We start from the raw sequence: 22,525 nt of genomic DNA, 5'->3' as shown, positions 1-22,525 counted from the left end.
AATGAGGCTAATGAGGAGTACAGGGGCAATGTAGTTTATGTTATGCATTTTAGTCTCTAGACAGACATGGAACACATTGAAGGGTTTCATAAAGTGGTGGCAGGGAGAAGAGTAGAGTGATCAGATTGAAATTGCAAACAGTTCTGACTGTGAGGGAAAATCATCGAAGGTACACAGGGATGAATATGCCGCAGCTGAAGCAAGAGATGACGGGAGCTTGATCAGATGATTACACTGAAGATGAAGAGAAGTAGAGGAACTGGAGATCTCCTCAGGAGATAAAATTAATAGTAGTTGGGGCTGAACTGGGAAAGGATATGTGGGGTGAGGGAGACAGAAACTCCAGATATGAATATATTGTGGATGTCCAGATACAGATATTTAGGGCACAGCTAGATTTTTAGATAAGATCAGAGGGAAAGTTCAGGAGATTCCCCTGGTCCTTCCAAATGAAGTGAGGAAGGATCTCCCAAACTAGAGGTGGTAGAAGACAACATCTCAGTTAATCTTGGCCACAGATTCCTGGAGAAGCTCCTTGAAGGCATCCTGAGTGGTGACCTCAGCCTTTGGATTATATTAAGTTCTGTGAAGGAAGAAACCATGTTTATATTGTTCATATTGTAGGCCAGTATTTAGCAAAATTCCCAGCACATGTATCTCCCCCAAAGATTATAGATAAAAATAATTTTCCCAAGAGCACAGAGAAGAAGACAATCAATGGCAAGATCAAGCAAAGTCTAGGAACACATGCCTCAGACTCCTGGTGCGGTGATCTTCTGACTTCCCTCCCAACTTCCTCCCTGCTCTAGGGCTTTTATTAAGACGCGTGCCTTCATACTCCAAACACCCCGACTTTTCATCTAGTTTTAAAAGCTTTAAAAATTGTTGGGTGAGTATACTTGGTTTTATTTTGAGGTGCTACTATATTTCATTTAAGTAGAGCTTTTATTTGGTTAGATGAAACAGGAAGTTACCTGTTGTAGCTACTGGGAGAAATGAGCAAAGAATGCAGGTCTAGGCAAAATAAAGGAAATAACACCATTAGGTAGGCCCCAAGTAGGGCTGGAATGATTAAAGTTCAGCAAAGGAGGTTCCTGCAGATCCTATGGCAGCCCCGAAGGCCTGGAAGGTCAGGGAGCAGCGGGCCAGACATTTTTAAAGCAATAAAATAAAACCAACATCTGGGAATTCAAGGTGAGAAGGAGACCCAGAAAAAACTGGACTTCAGCTCCAAGGGCAAATTGATGAGGTCACCTAACACATAGCTGGTTAATTGTAACCAGAAGAAATCAGAAATAAACATATAAGCTGTCTGTAGGGCCAGGGATGACTTCACAGATAGGTAGTGACAATAATTTAGCTAAATTTGCCTGGGAATTCTTCTACTTAATTCTTTCTGTGATTTTTGTCATTTTCATGTAAAAAGGATGAGTGTATCTTCCCTCAAAGTCACGACATATATGTCCAGGTGGACTGACACTATTGGTAATTTGATTTTTCAAAGTATGTTGTACACTTGAAAGGAGGAAACTACTTCATAAGCAGATGTTTCCAGAAAGGTGAATGAAAATAAATAGAATTACTGATATATTAAAATGGACATGGTTTTAAGCAGCAGATTTAAACATTTTCTTCATAATAAATGTGGTGGGAATGTGTGCATGTACGCTACTTTCTCTGGCTCTTTCAGCCTACGTGATTCTACAACAGATATTGAATTCTGATATTTCAGGTTTCTCCATGTAAATATTCAACGAAACTTTATGAGTGATACTGGGTCCTGGAATCTGGGGAAGCATCCTTTTAGAGAACTATTCCCTTGGATGGTGTAGGTTCAAGTCAATCCAATTTGGAACCATGAATATGAACAAGGAACAGAGCTGCAAACACTGTAACTATAGGCTAAAGAGTCTTTTATTTAGCTTTATACCTTCACAGGACATCAGAGCCACCTCAAACACAAGATTTCCAACCATCTCAGGTGTAAGTTGTGTCAGATATTTTTAGTCCTTCTGTATTTACAATCACTAGAATAAACAGAAATATTCCTTACATGTACCTTCTTTTGGAATGGTTGGTTACACTGTTGTTACCACTTTTCTACAAGCAGCCTGTGTGCATCAGTGTGCACAGTGGCCTTGAGTGGGCTCCCTCTAGGACAGGCAAACTTGTTTTGGAGTCTCCCTACCTCCCCTTTTATACTCATTTATTTTTTTCAGTCCTCTAGTGCTTTTTCTTCCCTCCTGCCTCATGCTTTTCTGCTGCCCCTTAGCTTAAGGTACCAGTCACATAATACTTCATTACCCTTCCTTCTCCTGACCCCATCCAAGCTTACAGAACTTAGTTCCAGTCCTTCAGAGTATTATTCTCAGCAAGATAACAGAACATGTCTAATCCACTTATGAAAATATTCTACTCATCTTTGAACATTTTGATAAGAGACAAATATTTAACACTCAGGAGTTGGGGAGGGGAGCGTGGCGTAAGCTGTGGAGGAGATCGTTTTGAAAGGGAAAACATTTCAATTTCCCTTACATCATACTAAGCAAGCAAAGCCTAAATATTGGGCAGGTACCATGTCTGCTCTTCTTTGTGATATATCATCCCTGCCCTCCTTTTCAAGGAGGGCTTGAGAAGGGACCCTGGGACATTGCCAGGAATGGAGGGATCCCTTCATTAATCAAAAGAAGCATGATCTAAATAAGTCCATGTTGGACTTGTTAAGGAATGAGATCGAAAAGGAGACGTATCCTCGGTATTAGCCAAAATAATAGCCCGGGGCAGACATTTGTGGTCAGCTGAGTCAGACTGCCTTGGGATTAGCCAGCTCTATTTTCTTTTTCAACAATAAAAAGTCTTGCAAAACTGCTGGCATGTGAGAGAGAGGAATCCAGAAAGTCTTGGCATCTTTTCCGACAGTATAACGGGTTTTAGGGAAGAGACTGGTGAGAGCATGGTCCATGCACTCCACCACCAGGGAGAGGTCCACATTCACAAAGGATGTAGTACCCTTCAGTTTGTCTAGACCTGTAAAGAGAGAAAAAAAGTATATTTACTCTTTGGCAGAAGGGGAAAAGGAGCATGTGGAGGTTAGGGTACAAAGGGGAAGATGCATATGTGGGAATTTTGAATTTGCCATTATAATTGCGGCTCATTCTGATGGGTTTCTATTTCTCAGAAAAGGATGAAGACATGCTTTCTTAGGAGCCCTGGCTCTCAAACTTGAGTGAGCAGTGGATTTTCCCAGAGGGCTAGTTAAAGCCCAGGTTGCTGGATTCCACCTTCAGTGGGTGTAAAGTGGAACCCAGGAATCTGCACTTCTATCAAGTTTCCAAGTGATGCTGATGGTACCGGTCCAGAGACCAACCTTGGAGAAGCACTGCTTGACAGCAATGAGGGAAAGATACTTCATAAAGTCTGTTAGACTCTGGAGCCCAGGAAGTTATGGGTTTGATTTCGAATCTGTTTTGAGGGAGTGCTATGTTGACTGGAAATGTGGGTGTACATGTGTGCTTGTGCATGTGTGTGCATGCACTCATTTGTCATGTGCTTCTATAATCCAGTGAATAAAGAATCATCGCCAAAAAGCCCTGACTCAGAAAGTTAAAGATATCCTGGTTCTCAGGTAAATGGAATGCTTGAGTAATGAGCTAAGATACTTTAGAAGAGGCAGGTGTTTATCAAGGGATTGGGAATGACTTGGAGCATTACTCCCACACTCTTAAAACAGACTGCAGTAGTGTCTTTTCAAGAGAAATCTATTATTTTAAATCTTTCTTTCAACCTCAGTCCTCAGTAGCCACAAGTTGTTCAAAGACCCTAAATGAGGTTACCTAGTAAGTCTTAGTGGCTATGTTAAACTCTATTACTCCAGCCTGGAAAATGAAGAAAGGTGAGCTTAAATTTATGGTCTACTTCAGAACAGTGAGTCTGGCTAATCTCCAAACCCTGACTTGGAAAACTCTAAGAAGAACAACCAGAGTAAAACTAGGCTCCAAGCCAGTTGATACAATACATCTGAGATAGGACACTTGAACCAGCAGCCAATGCGAAAATTATTTTGAGATGGAAGTTCATGATATATTTATAGGCATTTAGAAAGTATCAATGTCAATATCAAATAGAGAAAGCTCTTTTAAATGAGCTTTTTGTTTCCTGAATCTACTTAGAACTTTCAGAGTTGGTAAGTGAGTGAGAAACAGCATTTAATGGCAGTGGTTTTTAAACCTATAGTGACATATCAGCACTAGGAAGTTTGTCAAACCAGATGTTCCAGTTGGTATACATGTTTGTATCTCTGTTTGTATGTGTTCGTGTGTGTATGTGTGTGTGTGTTTAGTGGGTGGGGTTGCTGGGGGAGCAAGTCAATCTAAAAATCTCCCCAGGTGGATCTGACTCTGTCTTGGCTCCGCCTTGTGAACTGCTGGCCTTGTGCCTTAATCACAGGTGGCTGTCCTACCAAGCCCACTGACAACGAGGCAGGATTAGAGTTTGGAGGAAAAGAGTGACACAGCGTTAGGTGGGGCCCTGTTCAGCTCCAAGCAGGAGCTCAGTAAGTGTTTGAGGAATATCAGATAAACTTTAACAGGGTCAGGAAGTTTGAGGTGGAGGTAAAGCCCTGATAAAGGAAGTTCAACCAGCTCCTTAATGCCTGTTGACATCGGAGTGTGGTGCCCAAGAATAAATGGCAAAACCGGGCTTCCTGAATTCAAATCTAGAACGTCCACTTACCAGCTGTGCAACTTTGGGCAAGTTTCTATAAAAACTAAGGTGCTCTCTACTTCATAGGGTTTATGTGGGCATTTAACTAATTTTTTTATTTAAGCATTTTAAATGAAAGAGCTCATATAAATCTCTTATAATGGTGACAGGTACATAGTAATTGTTTACTATATGTTAGTCATCATAGTCTAATCTTTATTATTATTCCTCCATCCCTAACTCAATCTCTGGACTTAGCTTGCTTCTTCTACCTCTACTCCCCATGCATTCCTGCCCCAGAAACTTTTTACCCAAATAATTCCTTCCTGTATTTTAGGCCTGTCCCACAAAGGCTTCTTAACCAGTAATTTCTTTTTCCTGGTCTGAATTCCTTGGGCAATTAGAGGCCACACCATCTAGCACCCTTCTGGGTGGTTGGGTTATGCCTAAGAAATAAAGATTAGTTTTCTTCATGCTGTACAGTCTCATCATTTTACAGTCTCACTTGATTACTTTTTGTTGTCAACTAGATTATAAGCTAGTTAAGGATCAGAGTCTGAGTCTTTATATTTTGTAAACTCTGTAAATCCTGAGGGATTGGTTGGTGTTTACAAAAAAGAGGAGTTTTATGGAGAGGGGAAGACCATGGCCTCCAGTACAGCATGGCCAGGAGGGGTTGCATTACCTTGGTGGGACATTTCACCTTCCCAAGCCTCTCCTCACTAGTCCTACAGTTTTTTTCAGGAGTAATGATATACATAATTTATAAAGTGCTTAGTATAGAACTTGGCATCGAGTAAGTGCTCAGAGGAGCAAGAGATAACACTGGAATTAGTAGAAACACCTGACCCATATGTAAGATCCTTATTATTATGAGAAACTTATTATTATTTTTTTCTTTTATATTTGAGTCTTCTTCACACTGCCTAGGACAATGAATCCCAGAAGACTCTGGTCTGTTCAAAAACTCACTTCTTTCAATGTAACCTTCTCCATATTGTTGTTTGATATCTGGAGACAGGTGCTTCCAAATGGCAAGTTTTTTTTCAACCGTCTTTACTGGATCTGATAATTCTGTTCTGAATAATCCTGGTTCAATACAAGAGACATGCACACCAAAGGCTTTCATGTCCCGTCTGTGGAAAGAAAACAAAAAACAGAAAAACAAAAACCATTGATGGTGTTTAATGGAGGTTTATTTGGAGAATGACTACTGTAAATCTTTCTGTGGAATCACTTGGGTGCATTGGAAAGTAGCATCTTGTTCTACCTGCTCAGTTTGCAGATATGAAGGTCAAGGTGGTGAACTGAGGGCTGCTTTAGTGACAGAAGAGAGAAGGGATCTGGGTAGACCCAACCCCAGCCCAGTGCTCCCCCTAAGCCATACTCGCATTGAATTGGCAAGCATTTGCGCTAAGGACATGCTTCTTTTCAGTACTTAGGATACCTCATGGTGAAATGGAATGATGACTGGCCTGGATGGACAAGTTGCCCTTCATTCTAGGAATGTGAAGAGATTGCAGCACAAGTGAGGATATGCTGAGGGACATAATGTGACATTCCCTGCCTTGACTAACCCGTTCTCTAAGTGGCTCAGCAAGCTTTTTCATCATGTCACTGCAGAAAACCAAAGGTCTACGCATTTACTGGGCAACAGGGTTTTGGAGAAATCATTGTCCCCCTTTCGTTACAGCAACCCAATATATGAAAAACCATTATATGAATAATTATTTCCTATATTTAATTTATATTTCTATCAGGAATATATAAGAAAGTAATTATTCATTATACAGAAAACTCTAACTATAAGACTTTTTAACACCACTACCAGTAAACTTAAAATGTGAATTAATTGATGTTAGGTTCTGTTTTCTAGCAACACACCTATTGTTTAGCTTGAAGTATATTTTACAAAACTGCAAATTAGCCTGACTTCGATATATTTTGAAAAGTATGTTGTTTGCTTTTAAATTAAAACGGTTGTTTTTCAACTTAATTGTATTTTAATTACCTATCTTCTGATCGCCTTTGGATTTGGAAAGAAACAGACTTTTCTCCCCACCTGCTTGTGAAAATAACATACTCTGGGGACAAATGGCTTTAAGTCACCCAACTAACCTTACCAGGTGAGTAAAATTAGCATGAAGCCAGTACACTTGCTTCGCAAATACAGCTTTAACAACCCCGACCCTCTCTCGATAGGACTGCTGCAATGAAACCCTCCTGGAGCTGCCACTGGACCATGGCCAGCACCACAATAGCATTTCTAATACTAGTTCCATGATTTAGAACTGTACAAGCACTCTCCACAGGTTATTTTCAGGCATAGCATAGCTGCACTGCAATCCTACAATCTCTCTAAAAGTAAGTAAATCTCTAAGTATACTAAACTTTTATTATGATGCTGTTGTTGCAAGAATGGAACCAAAGGGCAACCAAGAAGACTAACAGTGGTTCTCCATGACCTGGCAACTCAAAATGTAATCCCTGAACCATGGGCAGCACACTTGGGTGCTTGTTATAAATGCAGAAACCCAGGACCCAACCCCAGACCCATTGAATTAGAGTCTGCATTTTGAAAAGATCAAGGTGATTCATATGCACATTAACATTTAAAAAGCATTGTTCTGACATTGTCATGTTTATTTTCTAGAAGAATAAAGCCTGGCAACATGATCAAATGGCAAAATGGATCTGTTCTGTCTCTTAATCTCAGTAGAATAATCTAACCTTTTCTTAATAAACTGAACCTAGAGCCATGCTATAGATCATAACTCCAACATGTACCTTCAACAAATACTAGTTGAACCTGGCTGCTGTGGCTCAGTGGATTGAGCGTCGGCCTGCGAACCAAGTGTCGCTGGTTTGATACCCAGTCAGGGCACATGACTAGGTTGCACGTCATGTCCCCCGTTGGGGGCGCGAGTGAGAGGCAACCACACAGTGATGTTTCTCTCCCTCTCTTTCTCCTTTTCCCTCTCTCTAAAAATAAATAAATAAACAAACAAATAAACAAATTATATAAAAAAAGAAATACCAGTTGAATAAATAAATGGATGAACTGATGAAAAAATTATATGTAGTTTCATCTCTTCTCTTGTCTATCATAGCACACTCAGCTGGATACTTTCCATTTGCTCCTCTAGGCTCCTCCACTCTTCCGCCTGATCTCCATTCTGGGAGGCCTGCCTATATTAACTTTTGGCTTCAGTTGGGTATAGTCAATTGGGAGTATGGGAGTGAGTTCAGAGGGAGTGATGGGAATAGATTGGACGAGTTATTCTTCCTGTAATGTTGACACTAGTTATTTCCTTCCTCAACCGAAGGTAGCAGCCTCTATGTATCCAGGTTCTGGAAACTGCCCCGTCTTCTCCCTTCAGTCCTGTGGATAGAGATGCTCCCACTGTCATTAATCCCTAGGTGATACACTATCCTTTGGGATTTCCCCTCACGACTCCCCTGTTTGCCAATAGTCCTTTAAGTGAACTGCTCCATTTACCCAATTTTAATGTGCCATCATTTCTTACCAGAACCTCTTGCAATTTATGGGCTTTGAACTGATAATGATAGCTTCTGGTTCCAAGTAATATAGATTAAATGTCCCTCCTTCCCCTGTCTCTCCCATTGCATGTAGGTACAATACCTGGACAGAATGCATAGAGCTGCTACTTAAGGACTCTACAATGCAGGTGTTAATCAATGAGGGAGGGGAGAAGACCTTATTTTGAAGTACCACTGAACCATCTGAAAAATATGATATCCAAATAGAAATATTTATTGTCTGGGTTCAATGACGAATGGAAATGAAGGAAATTCAGTGCATTTGAAGGTAGATCATTAGAAATTATCTAATCTGAACAGTGGAGAGAAAAATACCTGGAAAAGTAAAAAGAACCTTAGGGATATGTGGGACAAACCCAAAAGTTCTAACATTCGTGTTATAGAATCTCAGAAGGAGAAGAGATGGTGGATTGGAAAAAAAAAAAATTGAAGAAGTAATGGCTGAAAAATCCCCAAATCTGGCAAAAGACAAAGCTACAGATTTGTGAAACCCAGTAAACCTCAAACATTATAGACCAAAAGAATTCCATGCTTGGGGGCACTGAGATGGGGCATTTATTTGCTAAATTGGTTCTTTGTTTTGAGCTCTGGGGTTGTCTATAGCACATAGCAAAATGATGTGATCATCTATAAACTGGGAATAATTTAAAGAACTAAATAGAGTGTTTGGTACATAATAAACATTCAATAAATGTTAGTAGCTGTTATTTCCTAACATATCAATGTTTGCTTTACCGTAAGCTGTCGTTGAAGCCTTCTACTGCATATTTGGATGGAGTATAGCCTCCTCCGCCAAATGCAAGACGACCCCCAATGCTGGAGACATTGATAACCCTCCCTCGAGCTTTTTTGACCAACGGAAGCATATTTAATGTCACGTTGATGAGTCCAAACAGATTCACTTCCACAGGTTCTCTGTAGTGCTCCACTGTCAGCCAGTCTGTGGGAGCCAGCACGCCGAGAACGCCAGCATTATTGATCAGACCCCAGAGACCTAGAACAGAGGAAAGAAAGGAGATGTGGTAGAAGCATCCTTCATGGAAATGTGCTTTACACAATTGTGCTGTTTCCTCCTCTAGTCACACTCCTGCGTTGAAATATTCTGCAGTTTGGAGAAGTGATAGCAGAAGGGGTGGGAGGCTAAATTGAAATAGCTGAAGTTCTGTTATTGAAAGCCAATATCACAGTTGTTCTGTTTTCTGGTTCTGAAAGTCAAATGCTGATATTCAGTGAGACTTTTTGCTTTTTAATCTCAGGTGTAAACTAAATTAGTCTATTTTTCTTACATTGCTAGATGGCAAGGCCAAAGAATATTGAGAAACTATTCTATATGGACAAAGAGCCACTTCAATCTACTTCATGTTTATTTTTGGTAAAAAAATTCCATCTTTTTTTTTTTTTTTTTTGGCTTATAAAAGCTCTCCAGTCCAGAATGCTGCCATCTTAGCAGAATCTAATGCAGAATGAAGTCAAATGGCTCACTATTCTAGTATGACTGTCTAAGACACCTATACTCAAATTCTCAAGCCATTTTATACCTTTTCATTGAAAATGTATAAGCTTTAGAACAATTTTGTAATGAAGGATGTCTCTGGTGCCCAGATGGCAATTTGGGGATTGTTCCCATATTCTCTGGTAGATTTTAGCCCCTAGTTCCTTTGCTGTGTATGTGGCTAGAGTAGCACTTCACTGGGGAAGACCAGAAAAAGTCAAACCTCCATCTCACTTCTAAACTCACCCACTGGGATCTGAGACTGAGGACAATGCGGGCTGTGTCTCTCATGCACATGAAGAATGTGCGACCATGATCTACTCAGAGGCTCTCCTAAGATTTCTCCAATCTTCTCCAGTGCGTAGCTGGTATTTAATAAGAGGCATTTTGTTGAAAGTGTATTTAATTTAACACCCAAATGCATTTTACTTAGCTCTAGTTACTTCACAATACCCCTTTCATTCTCTCCATCCCCACGTCATTTACCTTTTTCCCCAACTTGGTTTTTCACCCACTGGGCAGTCCTCTGGACATTCTCTGGGTCAGTTACATCCAGAAGCACAGTGTGAAGCCTCTCTGAGGTTTCTGCCTCTAAAGCTCTTGATCCAGATTCCGTCAGACAGGCAGCAAGTACACGAAATCCTTTTTTATCAAAAGTTCTGGCTGCCAAGTTTCCAAAGCCCGAATCACACCCAGTAATGAAAATATACTTATCAGTGATGTCTGCAATCTTTAGTTGTCTTTTATAATTCCATAGAAAACCACAAAAGATTAGGAGGGCTAACACCCAAAAGAGCATTGTTTTGCTGTATACGATGAGGTAACTTCTTTCTTGAACAATAAAGTAAGATGTTGTCCTGAATGTGCAAAATCAGAAAGAAAATTCAAATCAGAACCATCAAAGCATTAATTATAACCCAGGATTGATGACCTTGAGATATTTTAATGCACTTGAGTGGATAGACAGTTTAAAAAATAACTCTTATTTGGTTGGAAAGATGGCCATTTAAGTGCTAAACCATTTCTCTAAAGTAATGCAAAAACTAATCAAGTAATAGAAAAAGTGTGTGTGTGTGTGTGTGTGAGAGAGAGAGAGAGAGAGAGAGAGAGAGAGAGAGAGAGAGAGAGAGAGAGAGAGAGAACTCTTAGACCGTTAGAACGAGGCCACCAGGGAGTTCATCGTGAGAGGGTGAGGTGAGTTGGAAGAGATTGAAAGAGAGATGATGGCCAAAGGCACAGAATCCCAAACCAGAATCAATAATCCTCAGATTCTGTCCCTTCTGGATTCTTGTGAGAAAAAAAATCACATGTCCAAAGGACAAAGTAAAGCAAATTCATACCTTAAAATTGAGGCTTTGTCTATCAATGCAGGGGAATGATTAATGCAGGAGGAAGACTAATTTTGTCAGGGCTAGAGAAAACCTTGGGCCTACAATCAAATAGGCAGAGAGCTTCCTTTCCCTTTTCCTCCGAAGCCTGTATCTACATTTCCTTTTGGAAAAATAATTTTTAAAATATTTAAGAAAATTTTATTATTTCATGTATACCACAGCAATTTAGAACTCTCACAATTATGTTTGGGTTAAAAATAAATGTTAAAGAAAGACTACTTATATTAATTTTATAGTCTTGACCATTTAAATCTACATGTTACCTTGAAAGTCCCACTAATTACTGTATAGGGTTTGGTCATAAAATAATAGTTGTGGGTGAATTGGGCAATTGCATCATTGAAAACAAGTACAATATTAATTAGGAAGTGTCATATCAAAAGTATCACAGGGAAAGATTTCAGACTGCCTTAGGACATAAAATTCCATGTATAATACAATGTTTATTATGTACAATGACAACCAACTGTGGGTACTGATGGTCAGATAAAAGCAAGGCATCCGGCAGGAAGAAGTGAGTAGGAACTATAGGGCATTCGCCTGCTGCCTCAGCTCTGAGCATCAAGGCAGCCCAGGCCTCCTGTCTCACAGCTGTAGCACAGCCTAAGGGAAGGAGATTCTCAGGGGCCAATCCCATGTAGAAGAAGCCTTGGCTGGGCCTGTATTGGTTTTTCTTTGCCCGTAGAAGGAGGAGAGGCCACAGAGAACAGCATATGTGAGAAAGACCTTATTTCCTTTCCCCATGCCTCAGAAAGTTTCCTCGCTTTGCCCTAGGTCTACAAATCTTGACTCTTGATCTAGATGCACCCTTAGAAGCAAGGGAGGCCTTGAGTGCCTCATAGAGGACAATGGATAGTTAGGACCACGTACGCTTCTGGAATTGCGGTTGTTTGTAGACACTGTGATCAAAAAGTACTTGCAAGGCCAAGACATTTTATAAACTTTGAGCTTTCTTTTTTTAATAATGATATTCTGGCTTTTCTTTTGAATCATTTGTAAAAATTGCTCATTTGTTTTTCTGCTTGCAAAAGTGACTTGTGCTCATGGTAAAAAATATTTAGCAAATATAGAAAAAATTAAAAGAAAGCAATGATTATCACATTTGCTTCTTAATATTTTGGTAATTTTGTCCTAGTTTTTTCCCTGTGTATGTGAATGTTTTTCTTCTAATAAGGAACATAAACACACACACACAGATAGAATTACACATACACACACATGCACACATACAATTTAATTTCTACTGCTTTATAAGGAACAGATCACTTCAGATAAAAAAGTAACTTGATTTAATACCTTTCTTCAGTTCTCAAGGAAATTTTATATTCTGCTTTAATATTTTTTCCTGACAAAATATCTATAGCTAAAGAAAAAAAAAGAGAATTGTCAATTGATAAAAATTAGTCGGAGGTAAATATTAAAATGTGGGAGGTTTGGGTACACTAGTTGATTCTTATGGTATGGCTATGATTATTTCTAAGGCAGTCAAGTTTTTAGACTCTCCTGGCTAAATAAGTTGGTATAGTTTCCCCAAATCTTTCCTGTGTAAGGTTACTGATTTGTTGAAAATCAATGTCTATGTAGCAGGATTTCTCCTTTTCATATACGTAAATACATTAAAATGTATAATTTGGCGGGAGGGGGGATATAACTAATTCTTATAAAATTACATATGTAGATATTTTAAGGACATTTTATATTTATAAATTCAACTAGTGTAGTGTTTTGCTTAAATATGGCCTTGATAAATAATTGTTGAATAACTAAATATTGAATATATCCCTTGAGTGGATTCTGTAGGCTTCATTGCAATTCAAATCCCATGGAAATTATTTGAAAAGGCTAATACTTAAGGGGTTTAATGTGTCCTGGGCACGTTTGATCCTCTCAACAATCTTGTGGATTAGACAGGGCACAGTATTTGCCTCATTTTACAGAAGAACTAATATTCCAACTAATAAATGTAAAAGGAATGGTGGAATTAGAAAATCACCATTTGGCAGCTGACAAAGAAACAATTTTTTCAGGCAAGAATGATTGACGGGTGCTAATACTAGTGGGTGAAACTCAGATAAGAAACAATAATAGAATCTCAAACAACCTCCCAATAAGATGCATACTAAATTTAAAAAGAAGAGCAATAGTAATTTCACTGTGGAGAAATCCAACAAATGATCACCTCAGTCACCTTATATGTAAAAGTGCAGTGTAGAAGGCCGCCCGAGGGTAAGCCAGTGTTTTGCTGTTACTCCCCTTCAGCTTACCCCTGGCTTAAGAATATATGAAAGTATCTTACCAATGAAAAAGTGCTTCCAAAGACCACAGATGACAAAGTACAAGGAAGGTAGGTAAGAGAGACAGCTAAGCCAGAAGAAAATTAGTTTTAGTTGACTTTGGGGGAGTTGAATATAATGTAAATTGTTTTTCACTGAGATTGTTCTTAATTAATTGCTGCTAAGTGGTTTGGATGATGTTCCTGGCCTTGCATATACACATCAATAAAACAATATCAAGAACATTAAGAAAACATAATTTATCAAGGCCAGACTTAAGCAAAAACACTATGCTAGTAGAATTTATGAATATAAAATCTCCTTAAAATGTCTACATATGTAATGAAAATTAATACCACTAGTTATGGAACAAACCAAGGTCACGTGCCTCATGGTATGACACTCTTCATAAATCTCAAGGTCACGAAGGAAAAGGAACACTGAGGACTATTCCAGATGCCACATGGGGAAGGACACAGAGCACTCCTGTGCATAACAGGAAGCTAATCATGCATGGGATACATCTTTCAATTCTATGTAATGTATGGTCTGTACCCTTCAAAAAGGTCAAAGTCACGAAGGAAGAGAAAGACTGAGGACTATTACAGATAAATGGAGACTAAAGAGATGTGATAACACAATACCTTAGAACAAAAAATCATTTTTTTCCTTTGGCTAGAAAGGACATTGTTAGGTCAACTAGTGAAATTTGAGTGAGATCTATAGATCCAAAAAATAATGTTGCATTAATATTAGTTTCTCAGTTTTGATAATTTACTATGATTATGTTGAAATGTCCTGGTTTTTAAGAAATACACACTGAAATACTTAAAAATTAAGTAGTATGGCTTCAACTTATACTCAATTTGTTCAGAAAATGATATGAATATGTATATAAATAAACATATTAAACATGCATACACATGTAAAAGATAATGAGAACAGAAATGTGCTTAAATGTTACTATTTAGGAAATCTAGGTTGTACTGCTCTTTGAACTTTTCCATAAGTTCTAAATTATTTCAAAGTAAAACGTTAAAAAATTTGGCAAGTGAAAATAAAACATTTTTTTCCTAAGAAAAACTTCATTGGGTTGTTTTGAGCCCCATGCACAAAATAGGTGAGACTCTAGTGATTTGGGGCACCAAGTTTTCTGCATTCTACTTTCTGGTAAGTTCACCTTGACAACTACTGGAAAAAAACAAAAACTCAAATCAAAGCATTCAAACTCTCCCTTAGCTCCCCTCCCCTCCCCTCCCTTCCCCTCCCTTCCCTTCCCTTCCCTTCCCTTCCTTTCCCATCCCTTCCCATCCTTTCCATCTCCCTGTCAATCTCCTCCTTCTCTAGCCAAACCATTTTTTACCTGGTAATACGCTAACAGAGAGGAGCCGTTTAGTTGTTAAGGATGGGCTCACATTAAATTGTGTTGTCTTCATGAGTTTCACCTCTGGGCTAAGAGTCATTTCAGATGCTGGTGTCTCAGCCTGAAACCTGAATCCAAGGGATTGCCAACCTTGATCTATAGTTTTGCAAAACCTGTTCTTACCCCAAATATTATTGTTTCAAAAATACAGGTTCTTCCTCAGTCCCTAAAGTTCACATTCCTCTAGGTCATTGGACCAAGTCAGCCACAAACCAATGCATGCCTTTGACCTCTAATAGTATTTTAGCTATGATGCCACCTCTGAGCAGCAGCCCTCGGTCACAGTCATTGGGAACATGACCTGTGCACAGAAGCCGAATGATGGCCCATTGGTTCATTGACCACCGTGAAGTAAATGAGTAACAGCAACTGACAGGGCTGCCTCAACCGCACCCTGTCCCTGTGGTCATCTCCACATGGCTCCCTAGACCCAGCAATTCAGAGACTCAGGACCCTGACTTTAGTTGCTTGGGCTGAGAAAAAGAAAAAGCAGATCTGTAGCTTCAAGGCCGCAGAGCACGAGGACAGGTGCAATACTCAATATACATCCTCTGAGGAACTGGCCACAGACATTTTTCTTACACCAAAAGAAACACTAGCCACTTTGCTAGTAAAAATCTGGTAAGCACGGACTGAGACACGCCCCCCTCCACCCCCCGCCCCCACAGAGGAGAGCAAGGTTAGGAGCTCAGGCCTCAGTATCAGGCAGGCAGAGGTTCAGTCCCAGTTTCTCTATCATCAGAAGGTCATTGGGGAAAGTATTTATCACTTCTTAGCCTCTGTTTTCCTATCTGAAAATAGAGATAATAGCTACCGTGGAGAGTACCTGGTAAAATACAGTGACTAACTGCCTGATCCCCAGGAAGAACTTTATCACAATGTCAGGATCAAGGGTTTTCACTTTGTGAGGGGGCTGCTCAATGTATTGCTTGTATCTAGGCATGGGTTTCTCAACCTCAGCACTTTTGAAATTATTTGTCCTGCATATTGCAGGATGTTTAGCAGCACCCTTGGTCTCTACCCATTAGATGCCAGTAGCTCCCTCTCCCCAGCTGTAACAACCAAAAATGTCTCCAGACATTGCCAAGGGTCCCTTGGAGGTCAAAATCACCCCACAGTTGAGAACCATTTGTTTACAACTTCCTCCTCTTGAGGGTTGAGAAATTCATAGCACCCAGCACTACTTTTCTGGAAACTCAGTCATCGATTCCTTGGTACTGACATATTGATAAGAGTTTATTTTTTTATGGCCTTACCAGAAAAGTTTTGCCACTTATAAATATTACTCATACCTGTTGTTGGAAGCATTAATTTCTAGGATTAAAAAAAAAGTCATCAGGAGAATAGGAGGCAGTGAACAAAACCAAATTAACATATGACACTATTTTTGGATTAGTTACTAAATTAGCATGTACAGAATTTGTGAGGCCTAAATTCTGGCCAAGTCTTTTGAGTTTGGGCCATTATGGACTCCTCTGGGGGTGCCCTGCAGAGGGGTAGCCTGTTGACTCTAAAAAGTTCAGAATATGCTCCTAGAAAACCCATGGTCCTTGGGATTTCCAGGTGAGCAAGTCAGGTAGGAACAATAGTAAAGGCTATGATTTATCCATTGCTTATCATGTCCTAAGCCTTCTGTTGGGGTCTGTAAATATTTATCTCATTAAACCTTACAATAAAATTATCTCCATTTTATAGGTGAGGAAACAAATTCAGAAATGCATGTTAAGTGGCTCAAGATACAGGTAGTGCTGTTTCTGGAACTGATACCTAGGTCACTCTAGTACATGAACATGCTTTATTCCTCTGCTCCAGAAGAAAGATGTTTCCACTCTAACCCCAGAATTTTGGTGATAATTGGATTAGCCTTTAAGCTCTCTCAGTTATCAGGGCAAAGTTGTCATCATCATCACAACACTTTCAACTAGATAAATTTACAAATTTTGGGGAAGTGTTCAAGTGATAGTCATCTCATTTAATTATTAACCTACTTCTGTGAGCCAAGTAGGTTAGTTATCCCACACCAGGTCATTTGTCAGAGAAGGTCTAGAACTAAGACTTTGATCTCTGGACTCCAAAACTATAAATTGAGAAGGAAGAACTGCAAAGAGATGGACACATCATCAGTCAATAGGAGGAATGAAAATACTTTATCAAAATTCTCTATCATGCTGCAAAGATTCAAAAGGGACAAGGGAAGGAGAACTAATTTTATCTTTCATCTGCCCTGTAAAATGCTCAAGAGTAACCACCTGACTTCAGCTATAGGAAAATATTGCAACCTGATTGCTGTCCTTACACACTTCTGCTTCTTTTAACTTTCTCTTTCTGGCTTTATTTTCCAGTAAATATATAAAATAAGATCCTTTGATTACACTTCTTTTAGTCATCTTTCTTTGTCTTTTAAAAATAAATGATACAGTTAAATAAAAAACAAAATAATATCTCAATGTCATTATGTAGTATTTTTTTTCAAGAAACATAGAGTTCTTTCTACAGCACTTGGTGTTATTTCCACATCTCTCCACAAACGGCTTTTTTTAGAAAGCAATACTAAAATTAGTCAACACTGACAGGAATTTGTAGAAACTTTATTTACTTTTAATTTGTTGTAATTATGGCCTAAGTTGAATTAACAACTAAGTTTTTTATCTACATTAAATAGAGAACATTTAACAATAGCTTTCTAAAATATTCTTTCTTTAAGGTTGCTCTGCATAAGCTTTCTTAATACTGACAGCATTTTAAACATGTAAGTCTCCTGTACATTTAAATGTTGTAAACTTACACTGAATTCATTTTTATGTTGACCTCTTCATTGAAGTGAGAAATTCTGGTTGTTTTTTTTAATCCAAGTGACCTTTCACAGATTTCTGCTGTACTTTTATTTAATAAAAATAAACATTTGGGCCTAATGACACAAACTAAATAATGGCTAATGTATTACATTTTTATGGGAAAAAAAAGTTTAACTTAGGCACCCAGAAATCTAAAGAAAATTTTAAGATGGAGCCAAAGGGATTCTATATGGAATATACTTACATTAAGCAACAAATACTACTTTGGGGGTCTGATTAAAATAATAGTAACATGGAAATGTTCTATGTCTTGACTTTATCAATGTCAATATCCTTGCTGGTATATATTTACTATAGTTTTGTAAGATATTCTCATGTGGAAAAAGTGAGTAAACTGTATATAGATTCTCTGTGTATAATTTTTTAGAAATGAATATAAATCTCTATCTCAAAATTAAATGTATAATAAAAATAATTTTAAAATAAAGTTTATGCTCAAATAAAAAAATAGTAACAATTATGGTGCTACTTATGGTATACTTCAAATGCCATTCATCATCAGGGAATGTTAAGTTCCCTCACTCAGTGGGATAGAGAAGTTCCTTCACCAAGTACATTTCCCTTGAACTCTGCTTCCTGCAGGAGAGAGGTACCTCATAGCAGAGTGCCCTTTGTGTGGGGAGACAGGGAGGCGTGGAGAAGTGGGTGCTTCCCCTGCAGATCCATTCAGTCTCCTTGCAGAGGAGTGCCAGAGGCGCTTAGTGTCGGAAAGACCTGGTGGAGTTAGGGTTGGCATTTTTTTTGTTCTAAGGATAAAAGTATCTCTGATTTCCTTTTGCCTCCTCTCAAAACTTTAAAAATATAATTCACCATAACATCCATAATTATTGATTAATTATTCCCAGCCCCTCCTAGGTTTATTGCTTTGTCAATATGCTCTCTGACAGTATTGAAAGGTTAAGAATTATTGTCAAAGCCATGGTTACTTTATTTATGGTGACTAAATAAAAACTGCCATCTGGAAAAGATAATACATTGTATTTTATTGTAGCTTACAGTTACAAGGCTTCAAAGAAATCTTAGAAGATAGAGAGAATGTTATATAAAGATGCAGAAAGTATGTTCAAATATTCAGTATCTTTCTTTTAATCACAGTTAACTTTGAGCAGGAGAAAAGACCTGAGATTTTAAAGATGGTGCCTTAAGAAAGTGAAATTTGTTGTAAGAGTTTTAAGACCAATTCCAATTTTTCCCATTTAAAATGTATGTGATAATTTTTTCTTGTTTTTAAATATTGAGGATTGTTTTAAAAATTGGATATGGTTTTTAAATCTCAAAAATGCAATGCAAAGATGACATAATATTTCAATCATTTTATGCTGCATCTAGCCAAGGATACTTTTAGAACACCTAATAATGACAAGGGATACTAAGGTAAGTAAAGCACAGTTCTTACCCTTGAGCAAATATTGTAGTAGAACATTTCAGAACTGTTTGTACAACCTTAAACTGATTTTTAATTTAAAAATGTATTTTATTTAAACTTTTTCCCCAACTGCTAAAAATCAGCCCATTGAGAGAAAGCATCACAACACCACCTGAATCATAAAGTCTTAAACAAGGACTGCCAGGATCAGGTGGAAACAAAACCACAAGCTGACTTTCTCCCTTAAAAGAAGTCTGAGTGAAAACAGACTTTGAGTTGGCCCTTGACACAATGTATTTCAGGTAAAATGCCAACCACTGGATAATAAAATGGAGAGTAAAACTGGAAGCAGATTTATTGCTGTCATCCAGTAATCCAGGAATCAAATGTGCATGTGAGGAATGTCCCTCTCTCCTTCTGAGCTAGCAGGTGTTCTCACCCAGTTTAGGTGCGTGTGTGCATCCAACTAAACTGACATCTGACAATAATGATAAAGCAGGTAGACATGGATCAGACCTGCAGTTAGAAGTGAATGTGCTGTTCTAGTAAGAAACTCATCTGAGATTCCTACTCTTTTTGGAGTCTTTCTCACTCCAGTTTCCAATTAATTATAAGATTCACAGATGGCGTTGAATGGTCACAGAGATAATAACCAGACATAAATTTAATTGTAACCCTAGGGTGCTAAAGAACATTCAAAAAGAGACTTGGGGAGTTCAAGGCAAAGTCCTGGGTGACACCGAGGCCGCTTCTACTGGGAGATGGGCTCATTGCCTACCACTGCCTTCTAACATACTACTTTTTTTTTTTATAGCAACAATTGACTAGAGCATGAAAGACAACTTGATTAATTCTGTAAGAGTGAAGATAATCAGTGAAGAAATAAATGATGAACTCAGTCACCTGTTACCTTTTAAAGATGAATTGGGATGTAGAAGCTGTTGTGGACTTGCTGGGTGGATTGCGATCTGTGCTCTGTGCTGGGGAAGGAAGAGTTGTGCCACGTTGACTTCACGGATCCTCTTGAGGTGGAGTTGCCTAGGCTCCCAGCAAGCTCCGAGTACCCACATATGTAGGGAAGCCTCAGGTTTCCTCCTCACTTTGTGAGTCACCCTTGTTGTGACACTGGGTGGTGACTAAATCTGTGAATGAAGGAAGCCAAGAAGCTGTGGGTCATGTGTTTCCAAAGAACTGTATGTTTAGTAAATTAAATTTAGCAGCTTTCTGAAGGGACTTAAAAATGGTCAATAACATTCCTTTAACTGTGAGTACAATCTCTTGGCCAAATTCAGCAGCCGAAATACTATAGCATATAAGCATTTTGTAAACTTCTTGGCACTAGGGTTAAATTATGATTATTGTTCATGATCTCTAGGGTTTTTTTTTTTTTCTTTCTTTCTTCCTATTAATGTGTGTTTCCTGATTTAGTACTCCTTCAGTCCTAAGAGAGTTGGTAGGGGAAAAGTTTTTTTTTTTACTACTTTTTAAAAAACCATTGGTGAGCAAGCAGACCAAATCAATTTAATGAAACAAGGTTTTGGACTTATTTATGAGTCTTAATTTATGAGTGTTTTAAGGTATGACAAGAAGATCTTATTGAAGTGGGCGCTGGGACTGAGATCGCTGAGAGTAAGAAAGGGTGCCCTCTCCCTTCCCAGAGTTGGTCTTTTTCAGAGTTTATCACAATTGACCTGGCACATCCTGGGACTGAGATGGAAAGTACTGAGGCCACAGGTAATGACGGGGGGACATGGTGCTTATATGCCCCACCCCCTCCAACCTATCACTTCCCCCTTAGGCACAAAGGCTGATGGACAGGTACAAACTTCACTGTTTGATGGTTTAGTTTCAGTTTCTTACATACCAATTTATTGTTATACATCTCAGGTTTCCCAGGCTTCTTCTGTGTCCTTCTTTTAAAAATGCAATTCCTTATGGTTTAGTTGGGGTGAGTGAATGAATAAACATATCTGTCTAGCTTGAGTCTAGACATTGCTATCACCCTGTAAATTAAATGGGGATTTTTTTTAATTCAAAAGAACAAAACAAGACTGAATATTTTTCAGGTAAAGATTTAGTGTACCAAAAATGTGCCAGATATACTTTTTCCCCTTTAACATCCACAAATTACAGGAAGGCTTAAAGAGAAAACCTCTTAGAGAAATAATACATTGACTTAAATCCACATGAAGAAACGTATACATGATTAATATTGGACCCTTTTTGTGAGCAAGTTATTGTCACTAAGAGGTGGAGGGGATTGCAGGCACCTGGGTGGTCATGGAATAGAGAAGGGAAAAAGGCAAAGAAAAAGCTATAATTTTAGTAAGTTTTGTTGATTCAATATTGTTGTCTAGTGTAACCCTGTTTTAAAAACTTCCCAATATGGGCGAAAAAGGGGCCACATATTAACCTGACTAGCTCAAGGGAGGCCTGCATGGTGGTGGGCCTTACAAACTCAGAGACCAAAAGTAACCACATAGGATGATCTGAACATAAACATTCCTAACTACAAGCAGGTCCTGGTGTGTAATCACATTCTAGGCCTAACACTTCCTTAACAAGGGCCTGTCTCTACCTTCAATGAGCCTGTCTGCCTGTCTGCTGTCCTTCTGCATCTAAGATAACATAATGTTGAAACATCAGAGTGATCTCCTTTTCCAGCCGCCTCAGGATGCAACCACGCCACAGGGGAGCCAGACCACAGAAGCCCTCACTGTTATCTTGTTCCCTGCGCGCCTTCTCTGTGAGCTGTAGATGTTAATGAACTGTCTGGTACCAACCAATGTAAAAGAAGTATGTGTCTCTATGTGTCTCTCTTTTATTTTTTACCCAATCTCAGAGATTTCCTCTGATGTTGTTTCTCCTGCCCCCTTAGTCTACCACCAATGGTGTCATGTAACTCTCCTTACACTTCCTCCGTGTAAAATGAGCTGCAAAACTGCCATTCTCTGGAGCATTTTCTCAATCCATTGAGATGTTTCTTCCTGGCAATTATCGTCATTTTGGCTCAAATAAACTCATAAAAATTCTGTACAGGTTTTGTCCTGGCCTGTGTGGCTCAGTTGGTTGAGAGATGTCCCATAACTGAAAGGCTGTGGGTTTGATTCTGGGTCACAGTGCATACCTAGGTTGCAATTTTGGTCCCAGATCTGAACGCATACAAGAGGTAAGCAATCAACGCTTCCCTCTAGAATTAATGTTTCACTCCCTTCCTCTCTCCCTTCCTCTGTTCCTTTCTCTCTCTCTAAGAGCAATAAAAAAATGTCCTCGTGTGAGGATTAAAAAAACTTCTGTACAAGCTTGGACACTTCTTACATTGACACCAATTAGACTTAAAGAAAAAATCAGATGTTTGACTGATTTGTATATTGAGAACTAGAATTCTTGCAATGTCTGGATCTCTCGATTCCAGTGGACCCAATGTTTAAAGTTCAGTTTCAGTTGCCCTGCCACCAGGGTT

The 22,525-nt window shown here is 38.8% G+C and overlaps 1 protein-coding gene across 1 annotated transcript; it reads right to left on the bottom strand.

Annotated features, from left to right (window-relative positions):
- Positions 1-1,896: 1,896 nt before the first annotated feature.
- DHRS9 (dehydrogenase/reductase 9) lies at positions 1,897-20,162 on the bottom strand. Its single transcript, XM_090267838.1, has 5 exons — positions 19,973-20,162; positions 10,241-10,611; positions 8,998-9,256; positions 5,674-5,837; positions 1,897-3,027 (listed from the first exon to the last, which is right to left on the bottom strand). The coding sequence occupies exons 2-5, from the start codon at positions 10,551-10,553 to the stop codon at positions 2,804-2,806; spliced, it is 960 nt and encodes a 319-aa protein (XP_090123964.1). The 5' UTR covers positions 10,554-10,611; positions 19,973-20,162; the 3' UTR covers positions 1,897-2,803.
- Positions 20,163-22,525: the final 2,363 nt, after the last annotated feature.

Source organism: Furipterus horrens, unplaced genomic scaffold, assembly GCF_987537825.1.
Source record: "Furipterus horrens unplaced genomic scaffold, mFurHor1.1.pri manual_scaffold_1, whole genome shotgun sequence".
NCBI lineage: Eukaryota > Metazoa > Chordata > Mammalia > Chiroptera > Furipteridae > Furipterus > Furipterus horrens.
Note: the sequence above shows the minus strand (reverse complement) of the source record. Positions and strands in the feature narration are given on the sequence as shown.